Consider the following 22,799-nt stretch of genomic DNA (forward strand, 5'->3'; position numbering starts at 1 on the left):
TACTGAGGGAGTGCTGTCGGAGGGGCAGTACTGAGGGAGCGCTGTCGGAGGGGCAGTGCTGTCGGAGGGGCAGCGCTGTCGGAGGGGCAGTACTGAGGGAGCGCTGTCGGAGGGGCAATACTGAGGGAGCGCTGTCGGAGGGGCAGTACTGAGGGAGTGCTGTCGGAGCGGCAGTACTGAGGGAGTGGTGTCGGAGGGGCAGTACTGAGGGAGCGCTGTCGGAGGGGCAGTACTGAGGAAGCTTAGTGCTGTCGGAGCGGCAGTGCTGAGGGAGTGCTATCGGAGGGGCAGTACTGAGGGAGCGCTGTCGGAGGGGCAGTACTGAGGAAGCTTAGTGCTGTCGGAGCGGCAGTACTGAGGGAGTGCTGTCGGAGGGGCAGTACTGAGGGAGCGCTGTCGGAGGGGCAGTACTGAGGGAGCGCTGTCGGAGGGGCAGTACCGAGGGAGCGCTGTCGGAGGGGCAGTACTGAGGGAGTGCTGTCGGAGGGGCAGTACTGAGGGAGCGCTGTCGGAGGGGCAGTACTGAGGAAGCTTAGTGCTGTCGGAGCGGCAGTGCTGAGGGAGTGCTATCGGAGGGGCAGTACTGAGGGAGTGCTGTCGGAGGGGCAGTACTGAGGGAGTGCTGTCGGAGGGGCAGTACTGAGGAAGCTTAGTGCTGTCGAAACGGCAGTGCTGAGGGAGTGCTATCGGAGGGGCAGTGCTGAGGGAGTGCTGTCGGAGGGGCAGTACTGAGGGAGTGCTGTCGGAGGGGCAGTACTGAGGAAGCTTAGTGCTGTCGGAGCGGCAGTACTGAGGGAGTGCTGTCGGAGGGGCAGTACTGAGGGAGCGCTGTCGGAGGGGCAGTACTGAGGGAGCGCTGTCGGAGGGGCAGCGCTGAGGGAGGGGCAGCGCTGTCGGAGGGGCAGTACTGAGGGAGTGCTGTCGGAGGGGCAGTACTGAGGGAGTGCTGTCGGAGGGGCAGTACTGAGGGAGTGCTGTCGGAGGGGCAGTACTGAGGGAGCGCTGTCGGAGGGGCAGTACTGAGGAAGCTTAGTGCTGTCGGAGCGGCAGTACTGAGGGAGCGCTGTCGGAGGGGCAGTACTGAGGGAGCGCTGTCGGAGGGGCAGCGCTGAGGGAGGGGCAGCACTGTCGGAGGGGCAGTACTGAGGGAGTGCTGTTGGAGGGGCAGTATTGAGGGAGTGCTGTCGGAGGGGCAGTACTGAGGGAGTGCTGTCGGAGGGGCAGTACTGAGGAAGCTTAGTGCTGTCGGAGGGGCAGTACTGAGGGAGCGCTGTCGGAGGGGCAGTACTGAGGGAGCGCTGTCGGAGGGGCAGTACTGAGGGAGCGCTGTCGGAGGGGCAGTGCTGAGGGAGCGCTGTCGGAGGGGCAGCGCTGAGGGAGGGGCAGCGCTGTCGGAGGGGCAGTACTGAGGGAGTGCTGTCGGAGGGGCAGTACTGAGGGAGCGCTGTCGGAGGGGCAGTACTGAGGAAGCTTAGTGCTGTCGGAGGGGCAGTGCTGAGGGAGTGCTATCGGAGGGGCAGTACTGAGGAAGCTTAGTGCTGTCGGAGGGGCAGTGCTGAGGGAGCGCTGTCGGAGGGGCAGTACTGAGGAAGCTTAGTGCTGTCGGAGGGGCAGTACTGAGGGAGCGCTGTCGGAGGGGCAGTACTGAGGAAGCTTAGTGCTGTCGGAGGGGCAGTGCTGAGGGAGCGCTGTCGGAGGGGCAGTGCTGAGGGAGCGCTGTCGGAGGGGCAGTACTGAGGGAGCGCTGTCGGAGGGGCAGTGCTGAGGGAGCGCTGTCGGAGGGGCAGCGCTGAGGGAGGGGCAGCGCTGTCGGAGGGGCAGTACTGAGGGAGTGCTGTCGGAGGGGCAGTACTGAGGGAGCGCTGTCGGAGGGGCAGTACTGAGGAAGCTTACTGCTGTCGGAGGGGCAGTACTGAGGGAGCGCTGTCGGAGGGGCAGTACTGAGGGAGCGCTGTCGGAGGGGCAGTACTGAGGGAGCGCTGTCGGAGGGGCAGTACTGAGGGAGTGCTGTCGGAGAGGCAGTACTGAGGGAGTGCTGTCGGAGGGGCAGTACTGAGGAAGCTTAGTGCTGTCGGAGGGGCAGTGCTGAGGGAGCGCTGTCGGAGGGGCAGTACTGAGGAAGCTTAGTGCTGTCGGAGGGGCAGTACTGAGGGAGCGCTGTCGGAGGGGCAGTACTGAGGAAGCTTAGTGCTGTCGGAGGGGCAGTACTGAGGGAGTGCTGTCGGAGGGGCAGTACTGAGGAAGCTTAGTGCTGTCGGAGGGGCAGTGCTGAGGGAGCGCTGTCGGAGGGGCAGCGCTGAGGGAGGGGCAGCGCTGTCGGAGGGGCAGTACTGAGGGAGCGCTGTCGGAGGGGCAGTACTGAGGGAGTGCTGTCGGAGGGGCAGTACTGAGGGAGTGCTGTCGGAGGGGCAGTACTGAGGAAGCTTAGTGCTGTCGGAGGGGCAGCGCTGAGGAAGCTTAGTGCTGTCGGAGCGGCAGTACTGAGGGAGCGCTGTCGGAGGGGCAGTACTGAGGGAGCGCTGTCGGAGGGGCAGTACTGAGGGAGTGCTATCGGAGGGGCAGTACTGAGGGAGTGCTGTCGGAGGGGCAGTACTGAGGGAGTGCTGTCGGAGAGGCAGTACTGAGGAAGCTTAGTGCTGTCGGAGCGGCAGTACTGAGGGAGCGCTGTCGGAGGGGCAGTACTGAGGGAGCGCTGTCGGAGGGGCAGTACTGAGGGAGTGCTGTCGGAGGGGCAGTACTGAGGGAGTGCTGTCGGAGGGGCAGTACTGAGGGAGTGCTGTCGGAGGGGCAGTACTGAGGGAGCGCTGTCGGAGGGGCAGTACTGAGGGAGCGCTGTCGGAGGGGCAGCGCTGAGGGAGGGGCAGCGTTGTCGGAGGGGCAGTACTGAGGGAGCGCTGTCGGAGGGGCAGTACTGAGGGAGCGCTGTCGGAGGGGCAGTACTGAGGGAGCGCTGTCGGAGGGGCAGTACTGAGGGAGCGCTGTCGGAGGGGCAGTACTGAGGGAGCGCTGTCGGAGGGGCAGTACTGAGGAAGCTTAGTGCTGTCGGAGGGGCAGTACTGAGGGAGCGCTGTCGGAGGGGCAGCGCTGAGGGAGGGGCAGCGCTGTCGGAGGGGCAGTACTGAGAGAGCGCTGTCGGAGGGGCAGTACTGAGGGAGCGCTGTCGGAGGGGCAGTACTGAGGGAGTGTTGTCGGAGGGGCAGTACTGAGGGAGTGCTGTCGGAGGGGCAGTACTGAGGGAGCGCTGTCGGAGGGGCAGTACTGAGGAAGCTTAGTGCTGTCGGAGCGGCAGTACTGAGGGAGCGCTGTCGGAGGGGCAGTACTGAGGGAGCGCTGTCGGAGGGGTAGTACTGAGGAAGCTTAGTGCTGTCGGAGGGGCAGCGCTGAGGGAGGGGCAGCGTTGTCGGAGGGGCAGTACTGAGGGAGCGCTGTCGGAGGGGCAGCGCTGTCGGAGGGGCAGTACTGAGGGAGCGCTGTCGGAGGGGCAGCGCTGTCAGAGGGGCAGCGCTGTCGGAGGGGCAGCGCTGTCGGAGGGGCAGCGCTGTCGGAGGGGCAGCGCTGTCGGAGGGGCAGCGCTGAGGGAGCGCTGTCGGAGGGGCAGTGCTGAGGGGGGGCAGTGCTGAGGGAGCGCTGTTGGAGGGGCAATGCGGAGGGGGGCTGCGCTGTCGGGGGGTCGTGCCATCGACGGGGCAGCCTGGGGGGGGTTCGTCATCAGCGGGGTAGTTTGGGGGGGCGGGGGGGGGGCTGAGGGCGCACCATCGACGGGGCAGTCCAGAAGGGGGGGGGGTGGGGGTGGGGCCACCCCGTTGGCGGGGCAGCGCATGTTCCATTCTTTAGCCTTGATGGGACAAAATTCTAGGCTAATGCTCTGGGACTGCATTATCAATGGTGCTGCCTTTTAATTGAGATGTGAAGCCAAGGCCCCTTCTAACCTTTGAGATAAGCATGATACATTCCACAAAGAGCAGCGAAGGCATCCCTGGTATTCTGACTGATATTTATCGTTCAATCAACATCCGAGTAAAACATTGTCAGGTCGTTATCACATTGCTGTTTGTGGGAGCTTGCTATGTGCAGATTTGCTGCAGCATTTCCTACATTATAATCGTAATAACACTTCAAAAGGTTCCAAATTGCCAAAGATACCAAAAGGCATGTCCGATTCAGTCAGCCTCGAGACCAGTGTGTGTATGGTTATTCTAGACTTCAAGGTATTTGTTTATTTATCTTTTTATGAAGTATTTAAATGCGCACTTGCAAAACAGTCCTGGAACCTGCTAGTGTTGTGAAGGAGCAGTCTTCACTGCGATGATTAGCAAGTTCGAGGTCCTTGCAGCTTGTATGGGCAAGATCGAGACTGCAGTGTGAATTGGCAGGCTGACAATGGCACCATGATACTGTTATGATGCGGAGGTTGACCCTCTTTTGACAAGTAACGTCGAATCCCCCAAAGAGGGTTACCTCACCTCGTAATCTGTTAAGGGTGTGGGAAGTTGTGAACTGTTCTTCAGTAACATTGAGTGGTTAACTAACAGAAATACCCGATACACTTTAAATGAACACTTAACAATTTATTTAACTAACAGGGAACTTTGACTAAACAAGTAACATACTGAATAAAATAAGATTCTGATGGAATGCTGCTCAAATAAATACAGTACTCATTCATTAACCAAAAAATATAATAATAGAATTCAGTCACTCTCAAAATATACAACCAGGTTTTGTGACTTTTGGAAACTTTTGGAGTTCTTCTGTTTATCCCTCTGTCTGTAAGTTCTTTCTGATTTGGTACTTTTCGCTGGTTAGCTGATGCATTCTCTTAAGAGATATCTGAAGCTGGCAGCAAGGAACAGATCAGATGCTCGAGGAGTATAAAAAGTGCAAGAAGCTACTTAAGAGGGAAATCAGGAGGGCTAAAAGAAGACATGAGGTTGCTTTGGCAGACAGAGTGAAGGAAAATCCAAAGAGCTCCTATAGGTATGTTAGGAGCAAAAGGATAGTGAGGGATAAAATTGGTCCTCTTGAAGACCAGAGTGGTAGACTGTGTATGGAACCAAAAGAGATGGGGGAGATACTAAATGGGTTTTTTGCATCCGTATTTACTGAGGAAACGAGCATGGAGTCTACAGAAATAGGGCAAACAGGTAGGGAGGTCATGGAACCTTTACAGATTAAAGGGGAGGAGGTGCTCGCTGTCTTGAGGCAAATCAGAGTGGATAAATCCCCAGGACCGGACAGGGTATTCCCATGGACCTTGAGGGAAGCTAGTGTTGAACTTGCAGGGGCCCTGGCAGACATATTTAAAATGTCAGTATTCACGGGGGAGGTGCCGGATGATTGGAGGGTGGCTCATGTTGTTCCGTTGTTTAAAAAAGGTTCCAAAAGAAATCCGGGAAATTATAGGCCGGTAAGTTTGACGTCGGTGGTGGGCAAGTTATTGGAAGGTGTGATAAGGGATAGGATCTACAAATATTTGGATAGACAGGGACTTATTAGGGAGAGTCAACATGGCTTTGTGCGTGGTAGGTCATGTTTGACCAATCTATTAGAGTTTTTCGCGGAGGTTACCAGGAAAGTGGATGAAGAGAAGGCAGTGGATGTTGTCTACCTGGATTTCAGCAAGGCCTTTGACAAGGTCCCTCATAGGAGGTTAGTTAGGAAAGTTCAGTCGCTAGGTATACATGGGGAGGTAGTAAATTGGATTAGACACTGGCTCAATGGAAGAAGCCAGAGAGTGGTTGTGGAGGATTGCTTCTCTGAGTGGAGGCCTGTGACTAGTGGTGTGCCGCAGGGATCGGTGTTGGGTCCATTGTTGTTTGTCATCTATATCAATGATCTGGATGATAATGTGGTAAATTGGATCAGCAAGTTTGCTGGTGATACAAAGATTGGAGGTGTAGTGGACAGTGAGGAAGGTTTTCAAAGCTTGCAGAGGGATTTGGACCAACTAGAAAAGTGGGCTGAAAAATGGCAAATGGAATTTAACGCAGACAAGTGTGAGATATTGCACATTGGAAGGACAAACCAAAGAAGAACGTACAGGGTAAATGGTAGGACTCTGAAGAGTGCAGTTGAACAGAGGGATCTGGGAATACAGGTACAGAATTTCCTAAAAGTGACGTCACAGGTGGATAGGGTCGTAAAGAGTGCCTTTGGTACATTGGCCTTTATAAATTGGAGTATCGAGTATAAAAGTTGGAATGTTATGGTAAGGTTATATAAGGTATTGGTGAGGCCGAATTTGGAGTATTGTGTACAGTTTTGGTCACCTAGTTACAGGAAGGATGTAAATAAGGTTGAAAGAGTGCAGAGAAGGTTCACAAGGATGTTGCCGGGACTTGAGAAGCTGAGTTACAGAGAGAGATTGAATACGTTGGGACTTTATTCCCTGGAGCGTAGAAGATTGAGGGGAGATTTGATAGAGGTGTATAAGATTTTGATGGGTATAGATAGAGTGAATGCAAGCAGGCTTTTTCCGCTGAGGCTCGGGGAGAAAAAAACCAGAGGGCATGGGTTAAGGGTGAAAGGAGAAAAGTTTAAAGGGAATATTAGGGGGGGCTTCTTCACACAGAGAGTGGTGGGAGTGTGGAATGAGCTGACGGATAAAGTGGTAAATGCGGGGTCACTTTTAACATTTAAGAAAAACTTGGACGGGTTCATGGATGAGAGGGGTGTGGAAGGATATGGTCCAAGTGCAGGTCAGTGGGACTAGGCAAAAAATGGTTCGGCACAGACAAGAAGGGCCAAAAGGCCTGTTTCTGAGCTGTAATTTTCTACGGTTCTATGGTTCTCGGGTGGAGAGCTGCTCGCTCCTTCTCAAGACTTGAGAGGTGGCATTTGCTAACTCCTGTTTTTCACCCTTACTCTCTTTTATACCTGTGATGACTTATCAATTTTCCTACAATAGGATTGGTCTGATTTTGTCAACACCATCAAATTAAAATATTATAGGTTCCTGGTAGCTGAGTGCCTGCTTTAAATTGATTGGACTAAATTTTCAAAAAACAGGTTGTCTTGTCAAGACTACTGCTTGACTTTTTGATACAAATGTTTCAGCTTGGATTCTGGTGTACTTTGCCTTTTAAACCTCCAAGCACTGAAACAAAACACCAGCTTCTAAAGAGAACATGCAATGTTTTTTTCCCCTCTAGCATTTTTACAATTTTTTACATCTTTAACAACATCAAATTCCAACTTCACAAACAGTACCGGAAGCCATTTACATCGGAGGAATTGAAAGAAATGTAAGTAGTGGGGACACTATAGTCACTCGGGGATAGACAGTTCTCTGCAGCCGAAAACGAACATCATGAAGGTTGTGTTGTGAAGGATTCAGGACATCTGCTCAGGATGGAAGAGGAGTTGGAGAGGTGCAGGGTGGAATCCAGAATAGTTTACAAGAAGTGTGTTCCAATTCATGTGGAAAGTGGAGGCTGTACCTTCACTGAGACCATCTACATCCGAACCATGTTTGTACCCTGTGTTCTACAGAACTACAAAGCTAGGGAAGTAGAGGAGGTTTTAAACTAAGTACTGGGGGCAAGTGATCAAATTTGAAAAGATGTGGTAAATCAAAGAATAGAGATAAGGCGAGGGAGAAAGGTATTAATATGGTAAATGAGTCACAGACTGACAAGAAGGGACAAAGAGTACAAATCTAAGAGTAAATCAGCAAGTAAGGCTAGAGGTTACAAAAATAATAAAAGGACAAAACTAAAGGCTCTGTATCTGAATGCACATTGCATTCAAAACAAAACAGATGAACTGATAGCGCGAGTAGAAATAAATAAGCACAATCTGACAGACATTACGGAGACCCGGCTTGCAGGATAATTTAGATTGGGACCTGAACATTGGAATTTGTTAATGTCATCAATAATGACATTTAGGAAGGGTGGGAAGGTAGAAAAAGGTGGAGGGATGGCTCTGTCAATTAATGATGGTATTAGCACAATAGAGAGGGATGATCAAAGTTCAGGAAACTAGGATCCTGAAGCAGTTTGAGTAGAGAAGACAAATTATAAAGTTCAAGCCAATTGAACAGGTAAGAAGTCACTTGTTGGACTGGCATACAGGCCCCCTGACAGTAAACACATGGTAGGTTGGGATATAAAGCAAGGAGTAATAGAGCCTGTCAGAAATTAGCAATAACTGTGGGAGATTTTAATTCTAAATATGGACTGGAAAAATCAGATGGGCAAAGGTAGTCTAGATGAGGAATTTGTAGAATGTTTTCAGGATAGTTCTGGCACTAAGAGCAGGTTACTCTCGAGCTGGGATTGTGCAATGAGATGGGATTAATTTATGACCTCACTGTGAAGGTACCCCTCTGTAACAGCAATCATAATATGATTGAATTTTCCATTCCATTTGAGGAGAGAAGAGTGGTATTTTGTGTTATGTATGTTGGGGCATAGCCTCTTTAAGAGCATGGGTCAGGTAACCCTGGGTGTCGGATGACCTGCCCAGGAACCGCCCTGGAAGAGCAGTTGTAATTTGGAGTGTGAAGTGAGTAAGACCTGTGATAAATACCTGTGTTCCTTGATGCCTGTCTGTGGAGTGAGGAGTTCTTGAGGACATCCCTCACTAGTAAAGAATCTTAACACTGGCGACGAAGGTTTGAGTGACTGGTAGCTCGTAAGGTGAAGGATCGAGACCTTTATCGTGGACCGTCTGCTGAGATTCCCAGTGCTGAATGAAAGAAAACCCCCAGAGGACGGATAGGACCATGGGGGTAACAGGGTGTCATGGGAAACAGCAAATTGGACAGACCCTGGTGTCATCAATGGTTGCAAGTCTCCACAGCTGTTGCTGGCATCGATAGTTGCAAGGCGATCAGAGGAAAACTCGGTCACCAGGTGACAGGGAATACCGAGTGCTCTGGGAGAAGTGAGTGCAGGAGCTAACGTGGGGAAAAACAGACTTTGGGCCTAGGTTCAGGGGTTGGAAAACCCCTGCCGCCAGCAAAGAGAAATGGTGGGAAAATTTGATACAATCGGCACGTTTGACGAAGAAGCTGAGTCATGGACAGTCTACATCAAACAGTTCAGTATTTTTGTGACAGCGAATTGGGTGGCGGACAACTTCATTGTGTCAGTTTTAGCACGGTTGGAAGTAAAACATTCAGCATCCTGGAGAGTTTGCTGCAGCCGGAGAAACTGATTGAGAAGCTGTTCCATGAGTTGTGTGCGGTATTGGAGGGCCACTTCGCGCCAAAACCATTGCTGATCATGGAGCGTTTCCATTTTTACAAGTGGGACCAGATGGAGCACGAGACCATCACCAAATCTGCGGCTCCCCTCAAAAGCCTCGCGGAACATTGTGACTTTGGGGTTTTCTTGCAGGATGTGCTATGGGATCAACTTGTGTGTGGTCTCCAACAGGAAGCAATACAACGAAGACTATTGGCAGAGCCACAGCTGGAGTTTAAGAAGGCTTTTGAGATCATGGTCTCCATGAAACGCGCTGCCAGGGAGGCAGCGCAGTTGGGCATGAGTGGGAGGGTGCACAAGTTGGTAGAGATGCTCAAGCATTAGTCACGGTCCGAGGAATGCCGCCATTGTGACAGTGGGAGCACCAGCTCACATGAAGTCCAGTTGCTGAACGAGGGGAGATCATTGCTGGAACTGTTAGAAGACGGGCCACATTGCCCGAAACTGCAGAGCAGCAGTGCCCCAGGAGAGCGCGACGCTGAAGTGATCAGGGTCCAAACCCAGGAAGTGGCAAGAGGCCAATGTAGATGACAATAAGGTGTCCATGGGGTCTGCGGATGAAACGGAGCAGACTGAGAAGATGTGAGGTGAAGCAGATAGGCTCTGCGCAATGACCAAAGTCGAAGGGAAACTAGTTAAAATGGGGGCGGCAGTGTGGTTGATCCCAGAGTCAATATGTAAGGAAACGTTGAATCATCTTCGCCTGAAGCTAGCGAACACCATTCTGAGGATATCAATGAAACAGTTGGTTCCTCTCAAGGGTTATGTCTTGGCAGCTGGGGGACCTATGTGCGCATCTACCTTTGTAAGGGTGATTAACCCTATTGGTGAAATGAAAGGAGTGAAAGTGAGCCTATGGCTGAAGCCGGATGCATGCCCAAAGAACGTGAAGGCACATTCATTGCCGTACGCAATTAGACGCAAGGTGGAGGCCAAACTCGAAAGATTAGTAGATTTGGGGGTATTAGAACCAGTGGCCACAAGTGAGTGGGCCACGCCCAATGTCCCAATGTCATGAAGACCGATGGCTCAGTGAGGCTATATGGGGATTTTAAAGTCACAGTGACCCTAACCTATCTGTGGATCAGTAACCATTGCCCCCCACCTGTTTAGTGGCCTTGCTCGCAGTCAGAAATTTAACAAAATGGACCTCTCCCAAACAGGTGGGGATGTCATAGAGTCAGAGAGATATACAGCACAGAAACAGACTCTTTGGCCCAACGCGTCCATGCCGACCAGGTTTCCTAAACTGAACCAGTCCCATTTGCTCGCGTTTGGCCCCTATCTCTCTAAGCCTTTCCCGTCCATGTACCTGTCCAAATGTCTTTTAAATGTTGTAATTGTACTTGCCTCAACCACCTCCTCTGGCAGCTCATTCCATATACAAACCACCCTCTGTGGAAAAAACTTCCCCTCAGGTCCCTTTTAAATCTTTCCCCCCTCACCTTAAATCTATGCCATCTAGTTTTGGACTCCCCTACTCTGGTGAAAAGATCTTGGCTATTCACATTATCCCCTCATCCTCTTATGCTCCAGGCACAAAAGTCCCAGACTATACAGCCTCTACTTATAATTCAAACCTTCTAGTCCCGGTAACATACTTGTAAATCTTTTTTGCACCCTTTCCAGTCTAATAACATCCTTCTTTTCAGCTCGCTGAAGACTCTCAGCCACCGTTAACCATCGTCAGTCAAAAAGGGTTATTTAATTATAAATGACTGCCTTTTGGGATCACGCCGGCCCTGGCCATTTTTCAAAGATCAATGGATCAGATTTTGAGTTGTCACCCCAGAGATCTAATGTAACTTAAATGACATCCTGGTCACGAGTTCCACAGATGAGGAATATTTGCGTAACTTAGAAGAGACGTTGGTGACAGCAGTGAAAGGACTGCATCATTTATTGATGAAGCGACAGGTGTGACAGTGGGAGCCAGAGTGTGAGAAGGCTTACCAAGCAGCAAAGAAAGCATTGAAGGAGTCCGGGGTCCTAGTACATTTTAACTCCAAGTTACCTCTTTGAGCTAGCCTGTTATGCATCACTGTATGGCGTAGGACCAATGCTATCCCATCTGATGCTGAATGGAGAAGCGAGGCCCATTGCAATCGCATCTAGGTCCCTCTTGAAAGCGGAAAAGAACGACGCACAAATAGATTCAGAGGCACTGGGCATCATTTTCGGCATTTCCAAGTTTCACTGCTACTTGAATGCAGGAAGTTTATTTTACTGATGTACTACAGACCGCTGATCAAGATTTTGGGACCTCACTCGGGGATTCCAGCTATAGCCGTAGCTTGATTGCAGAGGTGGGCATTGATATTATCGGGGCACTCATATGAAATCTGCTATTGACAGTCAGATCAAAATGCAAATGCAGATGCGTTGTCCAGGCTGCTGTTGCCTTGTCACAGAGGTCCTGAGAGAGGTTATCCAGATCATGTACTTTTCACAAGATAAAGTACCAATTACAGCTGCTAAGGTGAAACAAGCTACAAGAAAGGATCCCATACTGAGTCAAGTAGTCGACCTGGTCCACAAGGGGCAGACCAGCTGACTGAAGGATCCAGAACTGAGACCATATCTAAGCCGGCAGTGGGAATTGTCGATGCAGGATGGTTGCTTGTTGTGGGGCATGTGGATCTTCATTCCCCAGTCCTTGAGGAGGAAGGTGTTGGAGCAATTGCACCAAGGACACTAGGGGTGGTGTGGATGAAAGAAGTGGCCTACAGTTATGTCTGATGATCAAATCGATGCCAGCATTGAGGAGAAGGCAGGCTCTTACGTACCGTGCACCAAAATTCAGAAGGCATTACCCACATCGCCATTGCACCCATGGAAATGGCCAAAGGGGCCTTGGGAAATGTGTCCACATAGATTTTGCAGGGCCAGTAAAAGGCCAGATGCTGGTGGTGGCCATCAACGCACACTCAAACTGGCCGGAAGTGATATGTTCGAAGTCAATGACCACAGGAGTGACCTTAACAAGTGCGATGACATGTCTGCTAGGTTTGGATGTCCAGACCAGGTTGTAAGTGACAACGGACCACAGTTCGTGTTGGGTACTTTGACGAGTACATGGAGCTGAATGGCACTCGCCATGTAAAGCCTGCACAGACGAATGGGTTAGCGGAGCATTTTGTAATCTATTAAACACTCCTTGAAGTTTTCACAAGGGGGAGGGATCATTGATGTGAAGATTAAATCAGTTCTTAAGTGTATACAGGAACACTCCCCATACAACAACTAAATGCTCCACGGTGGCATTGATGTTTGGGAGACAGTTGTGTATATTTGACCTACTGAGGCCTGATGGAACAAGGCGAGTAATGGAGAGGAACCAGGAGGCGCAGATGGACCATTGAGCTGAACATACAAAGCTGAGGGTGTTTCAGAAGGGCGAGTTGGTACTTGCCAGGAACTACTCTTTGGGGGAGAAGTGGGCACTAGCTGCGATTGTAGCCAAAAAGAGTCATTGTCCTATAAGATGGAAACTCGGGACGAGTTAGTTTGGCGTTGGCATGCAGACCAACTGCTGGTGGCCCCACATCAGGGGATGGGGGGCCCATCAACAACTTGGGAAGCATTCTGGATGGTCCCAGCAGAGGTTCCAGGAGAGCGAGGCATGGAATCAATAGCTCCTCCTTCTGCAGAGGAAACTGGGGGCCCGGTATTGGTGACTTAAGGTGTGCGGGAAGAGGGATCACCGATGGTGGCTTCGCTGAGACCAAGATGGCTGGAAATGAACCTAAGGCTGGATCCAGTTCCCAGAAAATAACCTCCATGGGTCTGTCACCCCTCTGATTGATCATGCCAACTAAAGAAAGGAATGTATCATATTGTAAATATACTGTGGGTTCATCACAATGTATTGGCAAATTATGTAAAAAAGAGAAATGTTGTATGTAAATAGTTTAAAATGCTGCTGCTGTTATGGGGAGTTTGTTGTTTGGAGGGGAGGAGTGTTATCTATGTTGGAGCATAGCCCCTTTTAAGGGAACGGTTCAGGTGACCCTGGATGTGGAGTGATCTGCCCCGGCAACCTCCCTAAGAGGGCAGTTCTAGTTTGGAGTGTGGAGCAAGTAAGACCTGCAGTAAATACCTGTGTTCCCTGAAGCCTGTTATTGAGGATACTCCTCAGTAATAAAGAATTTTAACATTTTGAATTAACTATGAGCAATTATGAGAGCATGAAAGCAGAGCTAACTAAAGTGAACTGGCAATTTAAGTAAAGGATAGTGAGCATGTTTTACCTTCACGTCTAGCAACTTGAGATCTTTGTTGACACAGTACTGTTTCTGAAGTTTCTGGAGGTAATAACAAATAAAAGTTCTCAACTTTCTCTGTAAGAGTAGTAATGCAGGTGAACTTTGGGTAGTCGCATGAGTAGTGTTTCTATAAGATGCCAAAAAGCTATTCACACAATGTGATAATGAACCTTGCTCTTTTGAGGCTTTTAAAAGAAGGTTTCAAGGATTGTACGAATCTTTCAGCTAATTCATTGGTTGATGGCTGATAAGGTGCGGATTATATATGCTGAATATTATTTACTGAGAGACGTAAACTGTGAACCATTATCGCTAACAATCTGTTGCTGTTTACAAGTCTTGCAAAGACGTTGTCAAGTTTTTCAGGTTTGTTCAGTTGTATTAAATCTTACGATAACTGCTGGCCACTTTGTGCATCAGTCAAGCCTAAGAACATGTCACCCTCAAATGGACCAGCAAAATCTACATGCAGTCGTTGCCATGGCATGTTTGGCCACTCCCAAGGGTGTAAAGGAGACAACAGTAGTGCATTTCTTATTTGTGCACAGGATTGACACTGTCCCACTTTTTCTCCAATCTGAGAATCCAGATCCAGCCACCAAAAATAATTCTGCTAATTCCTTCCTCCAGACTATACCAGGATGTCCTTCATGTAATTTTCAAGAACCCTCCCACTGGACTAGGAGGAATGATCACTCGGATTCTCCATAGTAGACACCCACCTTGGATGGCCAACTCAAGCTTTCTTGACACAAACAGTTTCAAATCAGGATGCGTACGATGCGTTCTCGCTATCGTTCCTTTCACTGATATATCCATCACCTTCCCCATCATAGGATCATTTCTAGTATGTCTCAGAACTTAGAATCATAGAAACCCTACAGTGCAGAAAGAGGCCATTTGGCCCATCGAGTCTGCACCAACCACAATCCCACCCAGACCCTACCCCCATATCCCTACATATTTTACCTGCTGATCCCTCTAATCTACGCATCCCAGGACACTAAGGGGCAATTTTAGCATGGCCAATCAACCTAACCCGCACATCTTTGGACTGTGGAAGGAAACCGGAGCACCCGGAGGAAACCCACGCAGACACGAGGAGAATGTGCAAACTCCACACAGACAGTGATCCAAGCCGGGAATCAAACCCAGGTCCCTGGAGCTGTGAAGCAGCAGTCAGAATCTATGTGATTCGCCCTGTGTGGATAAGATGTTCAGCTGGAGCTCTTCATCATTCTCTGGACATTCTTTTCTTCACAGTCACAATTCTTTTCTTCCATGTTGTAAAATTATTTTTGTGGAATACAACTTGTTCTTCTTTCTTGAAAGTACGCAGATTCTTCTTCTGAATATACTTCCCCTGAATATTCTCAGGTGAAACTAGTTCAGCCCAACAAGATTTTGCAATGTGACCCATTTTGCCACAATTCTTGCATTGACTATCCTTCCTCCAGCATTCATTCGCTGAATGGCTCATCTGTGACATGCTTGTTGCTGTTTTGACTTCTTTATGGGCAGTTTACAACTTGTGGATCTTCATTTCTGCACCAAATTGTGAACTTGTTTAGCAGCCAGTTCCATCAACACTGTGATTTCCACTGCTATCTTTAAAGTCAAAGCATTTCAGTAAACATTCTTCTTTGGATAGCCTCATTTTGGAGAGCACAAACTAGATGATCTTTTTAAGGTTGCCACAAATGGAGCAATGTTTTCGCTTTCCACTTGATTCCTTTGGTAGAATCTGAACTGTTCTGCATTGATCAATGGCTTTGGAGAGTAGTGCTCTTCAAGGATCTCAGTCAAGTCATTGTAAGTTTTGGTTCCTGGCTTTGTTGGATGAACCAAGTTCCAGAGCAAATTGGAGATTTTACTTCCTATTGTATTGAGATAAGCTGGTATGAGCAACTTGTCTGCAATTTTATTCACTTGTACGAAGTACTGAAAACACTCTGCATAGGAACTCAATGATTCATTTTCTTTATTGAAAGGACCCATGGATCCTAACTGACCTGCCATTTCTCTTGCAGGCACAAGTGTATTGAGACTGCTCAGTATATATATTTTTTACTGTCTGCCCAATACTCGCCTTTTTTACCTTGGAGACTGTTGACTTGATTTGTTTTTCAAACAGTCCCAGCCAGACAACAGAGTATCCCTTCTTTTCAAAGATGTAAGATACTGCCTGGAATCTCACCCATCTCTAATCATAAAAATGCCCTCTTAAAACCACAGAACTTCCACCCCTTTTTCAACTGCATAGTGATTCTCCTGCTCTGCTTACTGCAACAGGTGCATGTATCCTGTAGCTTAGAGGAGTCTACCTGATTTTTTTTGGGTAAGGAATGCAATATTTATTTTTCTTTTTTTTCATACTTGGTCTTCCTACACTGGTATTTCAATCTTTAATCCTGTTGTTGATTTTCCCCAGCCTTCTGATATTCAAAGTGAGAGGATCCATGACGTTTTTTTCCTACTCAAGATCTTTTCTTGGATGTTCTTGATTAAACAACTCCTGACTCGTCGTCAATTTTCTTTTTGTAATGTCCTAACTATGTCCTAACGGGCGGCACGGCAGCACAGTGGTTAGCACTGTTGCTTCACAGCTCCAGGGACCTGGGTTCGATTCCTGGCTTGGTTCACTGTCTGTGTGGAGTTTGCACATTCTCCTCGTGTCTGCGTGGGTTTCCTCCGGGTGCTCCGGTTTCCTCCCACAGTCCAAAGATGTGCAGGTTAGGTTGATTGGCCACGCTACAATTGGCCTTAGTGTCCTGGGACGTGTAGGTTAGAGGGATTAGTGGGTAAATATGTAGGGATCGGGGGTAGGGCCTGGGTGGGATTGTGGTTGGTGCAGACTCGATGGGCCAAATGGCCTCTCTCTGTGCTGTAGGGTTTCTAAGATTCTTTCTCAGATGTTAGGAGTTGTGGGTTTTAAAGAAAAAGAAGTGGTTTGCACATGTAGATTCAAAATAACATTTATTGTAGGAGCTGTTGTTTGTAGAGAGTGGAAACTGAAACTAAAGCAAGATCCTGTGAAACACCCCAATGACATCACCAAGTCATGTGACTGGTTCTTAAAGCAATCATGCAACCACTTAAATATGTAACGGGATGGGGGTGATTCTCCCAAAAGTGCTGAATTGGTGGGAAAACTGTTCTAAATTCTTACTGTTTTGTCTGTTCAGCTTCTCATCTGACTCTCCACATTCTGTGCACTGCAGAGGTCCCAGTCACGAATCTCATTAAAAACCCAGGGGGCGGGGCCTATTCACGCCGGAATTTGACAGTCCTGGAACTCTGCGCATGTGCGGTAGTCCCGATCTGTCAGACTCCACGCCTGCTGACCAATTCGATCACTGGCCAGCCCGGGACCCTCACAGTGCTGCCCCTCAAGCCTGCCCCCCCATGGCCTGATTGCAGCCCCCACAGCAATTCCTGGGCCAGCCCAGACCCCCCTCCCACCCCCCCGTCCCAGAGTGCCCCGATGCACAGCCCATCCACCCCAACAGTAGTGATTCCCCCCACCCCACTTACCCCAGCAAACCGCCCTCCCCTCAGCCCGCCCAAATTGCTGCCCTCCCTCCATCCTAGACCGATCCTGTCTGCAGAATGGCAGTGGAGGCCCCACCACCTTGGCATGTCTGATGTCCGGTGGGCAGTGCCAAGGTACCCCCTGGGCATGGGCACTTTGCCCCTTGGGCAGTGCCAGGGGGTACAGGCTGGCACTGCCAGGGTGCTCATGCCCAGGGAGCACCACCCCCGCCGCCCGACAGGATGGGGGTGATTCTCCCAAAAGTGCTGAATTGGCGGGAAATTCCAATTGAATTTCCCCAGCCTTCTGATATTCAAAGTGGGGAGCCCCAATTGCCCACCCCTTCATTCTGGCGGGGTCTCCGGAGCTAGTCTGAACCCCACCGGAATGAAGTACTCCTGGTGGGGTGGGAGATTCAATTGGGACCCTGATAATGAACTAATAAACGTGTTTAAAACATATTAAAAGATTTAAATTACTTAAATGCCTTCCTGTTGGTTTCCACGTGGTCTGATCAGCAATTGTTCGCCGGCTCTGGGAGATGCACATGCATTCCCAGTACATGCGCAAATCCCTGTTGAAGGCCGGCGACGCGTATCTCCCACCGCGAACCGACAGAAAAGTTGCGGGTTGGGATGGGAGAATCGCAGCCGATATTTCAGAACATTGAGAATGGATACATTCCAATGGGAAAACAAATTCCAAGGGCAGAGCCTACCATCTGTGGTTAACTAAAGGCAGAATCAAACTGAAAGAAAAAGTATATAGTTGCTCAAAGATGGGTAGCAGGTCAGAAGATTGGACAGAATGTTAAAAAAAAGCAAAGAATGACAAAAATGATTCATAAAGAGGAAAAACAGCTGGAGTAAAAAGCCAGATAGCAAAAATTTCCACAGATATTTAAAAAAATAAGAATTAACAAAATGAACATTGGTCATATAGAATGTGTCTGTGGAATTAATAATGGGAAGTAAAGAGATGGCAAATGAATAGGTATTTTGCATCCATGTTGGATATCAAGAATACAAGTAACATTCCAGACATAGCTGTAAATCAGAAAATGGAAGAGAGGGAGGCACTCAGGAAAATTATAGTCACTAGAGGAGTGATACTGAGTAAAGTGTTGGAGCCACAGGTTGACAAGTCCCGGGTCCTCATGGACTTCATCCTAGGGTCTTAAAAGAAGTGACTCATGAGCTCGTTGGTTTTAATTCTTCAAAATGTCCTTGTTTAGGGGAAGATTCCATTAGATTCGAAAATAGCAAATGTAACTCCTTTATTCAAAAAGGGAAGGAAATGGGATGCAGAAAACTACATTGTAATTACTCTTATATCTGTCATAGTGAGGATGTTAGAATCTGTTATTAAAGATCTTATAGCAGTGCACTTGGAAAGATTCAAGGTAATTGAGCAAAGTCAACATGGTTTTGTGGAAGGGAAATCATGTTTAACCATTTTATTGGAAATTTTGACAAAGTAACGTGCTGTGGCTAAAGGGGAACTGGTGGATGCACTATCATTAGATTTCCAGAAGGCTTTTGATAATGTCACATCAAAAGTTATTATGATAAAAAAAACTCATGGTGTAGAGGCTAACATATTGAAGAATAAGATTAGCTAACTAATAGGAAGTAGAGAGTATGCATAAATGGGTTGTTTTCTGGTTGGAGAGATATAATGAGTGGTGTGCCACAGGGATCAGTGCTGGGCCTCAAACTTCTTACAATTTAAATAAATGGCTTGGATGAATGTCGCTAAATTTTCTGATGAGACACAGTTGGTAGGAAAGTAAATTCTGAAACTGGGATGAGGCTACAAAAGATATAGATAGATTAAGGAGAGATTAAGCAAATAGGCAAAGATCTGACTGACTCTCATTGTGGGAAAATGGGAAATGTCCATGTTGGCAGGAAGAATGAAAAAGGATATTTAAATGATGAGAGATTGCAGAGCTCTTGAGATGCAGAGGGATCTGGGCGTCCTAGTGCATGAATTGCAAAAGGTGAATATACAGGTATAGAAAGTATTTAGGAAAGTAAATAGAATATTATTGTTCATTGTGAGGGGAATTGAATGCAACAGCACGGAGGTTATGCTTCAGTTATGCAGGTCATTGGTGAGACCTTATCCGAAGTACTATGTTTAGTATTGGTGTCCTTACTTAAGAAAGGATGTAAATATCTTGGAAGCCATTCAAAGAATATTTACTAGACTAATAACTGGAATGGGTGTTTGTTTGATGAGGAAAGGTTGGACAGACTATCAACCAGAGTTTAGAAGAGTAAGAGGCCACTTGATTCAAACATACAAGATTCTGAAGGGTCTTGACAGGATGAATATGAAGTGGATGTTTCCCCTTGTGGCAGAATCTAGAACTACGGGTCAGTGTTTAAGTAGGAAGGGTTCACCCATTTGAGACAGAGAAGACAGTGGAAGCAAAATCTTTTAACACCTTTAAGGCAGGCGTAGATAGATTCATGATAAGCAACTAGGGCAAAAGGTTATTGTGGATAGGTGGGAATGCGCAGTTGATGTTATAATCAGATCAGCCATGATCTATTGAATGGCAGAATAGGCTGGAGGGGCTGAATGGTTCTACTCCTGCTGCTAATTTGTATGTTCACATGTTTCATTTGATCAGCTTGTAATATATTTTATTTCAGCCCACCTCAGACTAATACATTTTACTTCTCATCTGGCAGCTTTTGGGATTTGGCCTAGCGCTCCTGAATGGGGTAGATCCCAATCTTTCCAATTTTGTGGGAACTGGAATTATTCATACAAAAACTTTTCAGGTTGGATGTTTGCTTCGTCTGGAGCCAAATACTCAGGCTCAGGTACGTGCCAGATTAGGCTGTATAAGTTGATGTTGCAAGGAAAATTTAACTGTCAGACAGGGAGACTGATGGAGATCTCTCTACCTGTCATCCCATCTCCATTTCCACATCAATGTTTTGGTTGTGTAAATTGTAATTTTCACTGCAAGAAATGTATCCCTTGCACCAGGTTAACTTCAAGTGATCTATTCTTAGTTCCTGCTCTCACCTCAATGAGAATGAGGTGTCAAGTCATCGCTGTAGTTTAGGTTTTTAAAATGTTGATTCACTCTTTCTCCCTTCCTTGGGTTGTGCCATACAACCCAAATAGTCTATGCCACAGAAACTAATATGCTTGAATCACAATGGACATGATATTTCAGCCCCACTTGCTGCCAGGATTTCCCAGCCCTGCCTGTCACCGGTATGGTCCGTCCCCGCCTGTCAAAGAACAAAGAACAATACAGCACAGGAACAGGCCCTTCGGCCCTCCAAGCCCGCGCCGCTCCCTGGTCCAAACTAGACCATTCTTTTGTATCCCTCCATTCCCACTCCGTTCATGTGGCTATCTAGATAAGTCTTAAACGTTCCCAGTGTGTCCGCCTCCACCACCTTGCCTGGCAGCGCATTCCAAGATTTTCCCGCCCCGCCTGCCTCCAGTATGGTCTGGCCCCATTGAAATTGATTGTTAGCTGGACCGCTGAACACTGTTTCTGAACCCACCATGACAGGCCCAGAAAATCCCAGCCAGTTTTTCCAACTTCCCAACCAATCTTAATGACCGGAAAATTGGGAGTGTTGAGGACCAGATCAGAAACTCTATATAATGAAATTAACCTAGACCCTAAACTTTACATTTGATTTTGGCATTAGGGTGAGCATAAGATATTTCACTCCAGGTATGATTCAAGTGACCCACTAGGAAGCTCTCATCAAAACAAACTTTATTTAAAAACACAGATTATATCAAAAATAATTAGCATAACCTTTACCAATTAAAATGCTTAAACATGACAACGCATAATTCTTAACAGCTAGCTCTCTCCCTTGTTCCAATTTAGCAGTAGCCCCCACAGACATGATTCCCTTCTTTAGAACCAGTTAGCACAGAAGCCAAAGGTGCTTATGTAGGTATTAGTTTTCCAGCCTTTTGACACTCCTGGAGAGTGACCCAGACAGACACTGTCTTCTAATTCTCATGCAGCAACTTCTAGAGTGAGCTCCACCCCGAAACAGTAGAATCTGAGGAAAAACCTTATTTCCTGGCAGATTTCAGTCTCCACTTCAAACAGAACAAGAGATACAGAGAATAAAAGCAAATTACTGCAGATGCTGGAATCAGAAACCAAAAGAGAAAATGCTGTAAAATCTCAGCATGTCTGGCAGCATCTGTAAGGAGAGAAAGGAGCTGACTTTCGAGTCCAGATGGCCCTTTGTCAAAGCTAAAAGGCATAGAAAGTTAGCTGTGCCTTAATACCTATGCCTTTTATACTGCAGGATGAGGGAATAAAAGATGAGTCATAGCCACCAAAACAAGGGGAAGACTGCTAATGGCAAGCCTTAGACAGAATAGAAGGTATGAACGGGCAAACGGCAGATAACCTGAAATCAGAGGATGAGCTGTGACAGATGAAGATGTGGGGGGGAGGGCGGGCGGGGAGGGGGGAGAAACATGGGGGGAGGGGGTGGGAGCCACATCGCGGGAGTGAGGGGGGGGTGGGAGCCACGTTGCGGGAATGGTCGGGGGGGCGGAGGTGGCGGGAGCTTTGTTGGGCAGGTGACTAAGTGTTTTTGCGGATTAATGAAGAGTGAGCTTTCTCAGAGGAGTGGAGGGACGTGAGAGTGAATGAGCATTCTTGGAGGATATCGAGGGTATAAGCATTGTGAGGAGTTAAGGAAGTGTGAGCATTGTCAAGGGAGTGCGATGGAGTGAGCATTGTCGGAGTGAGGGGGCCTTGTCGGGTGGAGGAAGGAGGGAGAGGGAGTCTCTGAAGGGTGTGAACATTGTCGGGGGCATGGGGAACGAGCATTGTCAGGATTGTGGGTTTGTTTGGTTACATTAAGATACTGAACAAATATAGACATTTAAAAATAGTGCTGGGTTATTGAAGTGATGGTTGTCTTTGCGGGCTGTGTTCAGTTCATTATGACAAAGCGGATGTGGCTTTGCTACAGTCCCAATGATTTTGCCTAGCAGTTGCTGTCTGTTTGTCAATGGACTGGATGTTGTGCCAGGAATGTATGGTCCTGTGCCTTCGTCATAAAACAATTTGAGGGCAGTTTGAAATAGTTTCAGTATGGTGCCACTACTGTTATCTGAAAGATCTGGTTGGTATCCTTTCATTAGAAGCAGTTTGATTTGAGTCCATCATCCACATGCAATTTAACAATTTCAGAGAACAATTGTTTTGGTTTTTGGTGAGTCACTATTGATGCTTACACCTTGTCTAGGTACATAATTTTCTTTTTATCCCATTACTTGCTCCTTTTCCCTTGTCCTTCATCAGCTTTCCCTTTCAATCTCGCCTGTCTTCCACCCTATCACATATCTTCCTATTTTCTTTATTCTCCCTCCACCTCTCTTTCATTTAAAAAAAAGTTAATCTCTTGCGTACTTCCAATTCTGCTGATCCGTCATCAATCTCAGTTGGTAACTGTTTCTCTCCACAAATGTTGCCTGGCCTACTGTTTCTAACCTTGTTGCTGTTTTGAATGAGTCTGTGATTTTGTGTATTAGTACACTGTCAGCGCCAGTGATTTTTTTTTAGAAACATAGAAACATAGAAAACTACAGCACAAAACAGGCCCTTTGGCCCGACAAGTTGTGCCGAACATATCCCTACCTTTTAGGCCTACCTATAACCCTCCATCCTATTAAGTCCCATGTACTCATCCAGGAGTCTCTTAAAAGACCCTATTGAGTTTGCCTCCACCACCACTGACGGCAGCCGATTCCACTCACCCACCATCCTCT

General features: G+C 48.0%; 1 protein-coding gene and 1 long non-coding RNA gene across 6 annotated transcripts in view; both read left to right on the forward strand.

Annotated features, from left to right (window-relative positions):
- LOC144498743 (uncharacterized) overlaps positions 1–22,799 on the forward strand; it is a 689,113-nt gene that overhangs the window by 163,518 nt on the left and 502,796 nt on the right. The gene's annotated exons all lie outside the window — the stretch shown is intronic.
- ap2a1 (adaptor related protein complex 2 subunit alpha 1) overlaps positions 1–22,799 on the forward strand; it is a 168,442-nt gene that overhangs the window by 143,048 nt on the left and 2,595 nt on the right. For all 5 annotated transcript variants that reach the window (XM_078220352.1, XM_078220353.1, XM_078220354.1 and 2 more), the window contains one exon: positions 19,712–19,846. In XM_078220352.1, the coding sequence (XP_078076478.1) occupies positions 19,712–19,846 (135 nt within the window). The remainder of the gene's footprint in view (positions 1–19,711; positions 19,847–22,799) is intronic.

This window comes from Mustelus asterias, chromosome 9 (assembly GCF_964213995.1).
Source record: "Mustelus asterias chromosome 9, sMusAst1.hap1.1, whole genome shotgun sequence".
Classification (NCBI taxonomy): domain Eukaryota; kingdom Metazoa; phylum Chordata; class Chondrichthyes; order Carcharhiniformes; family Triakidae; genus Mustelus; species Mustelus asterias.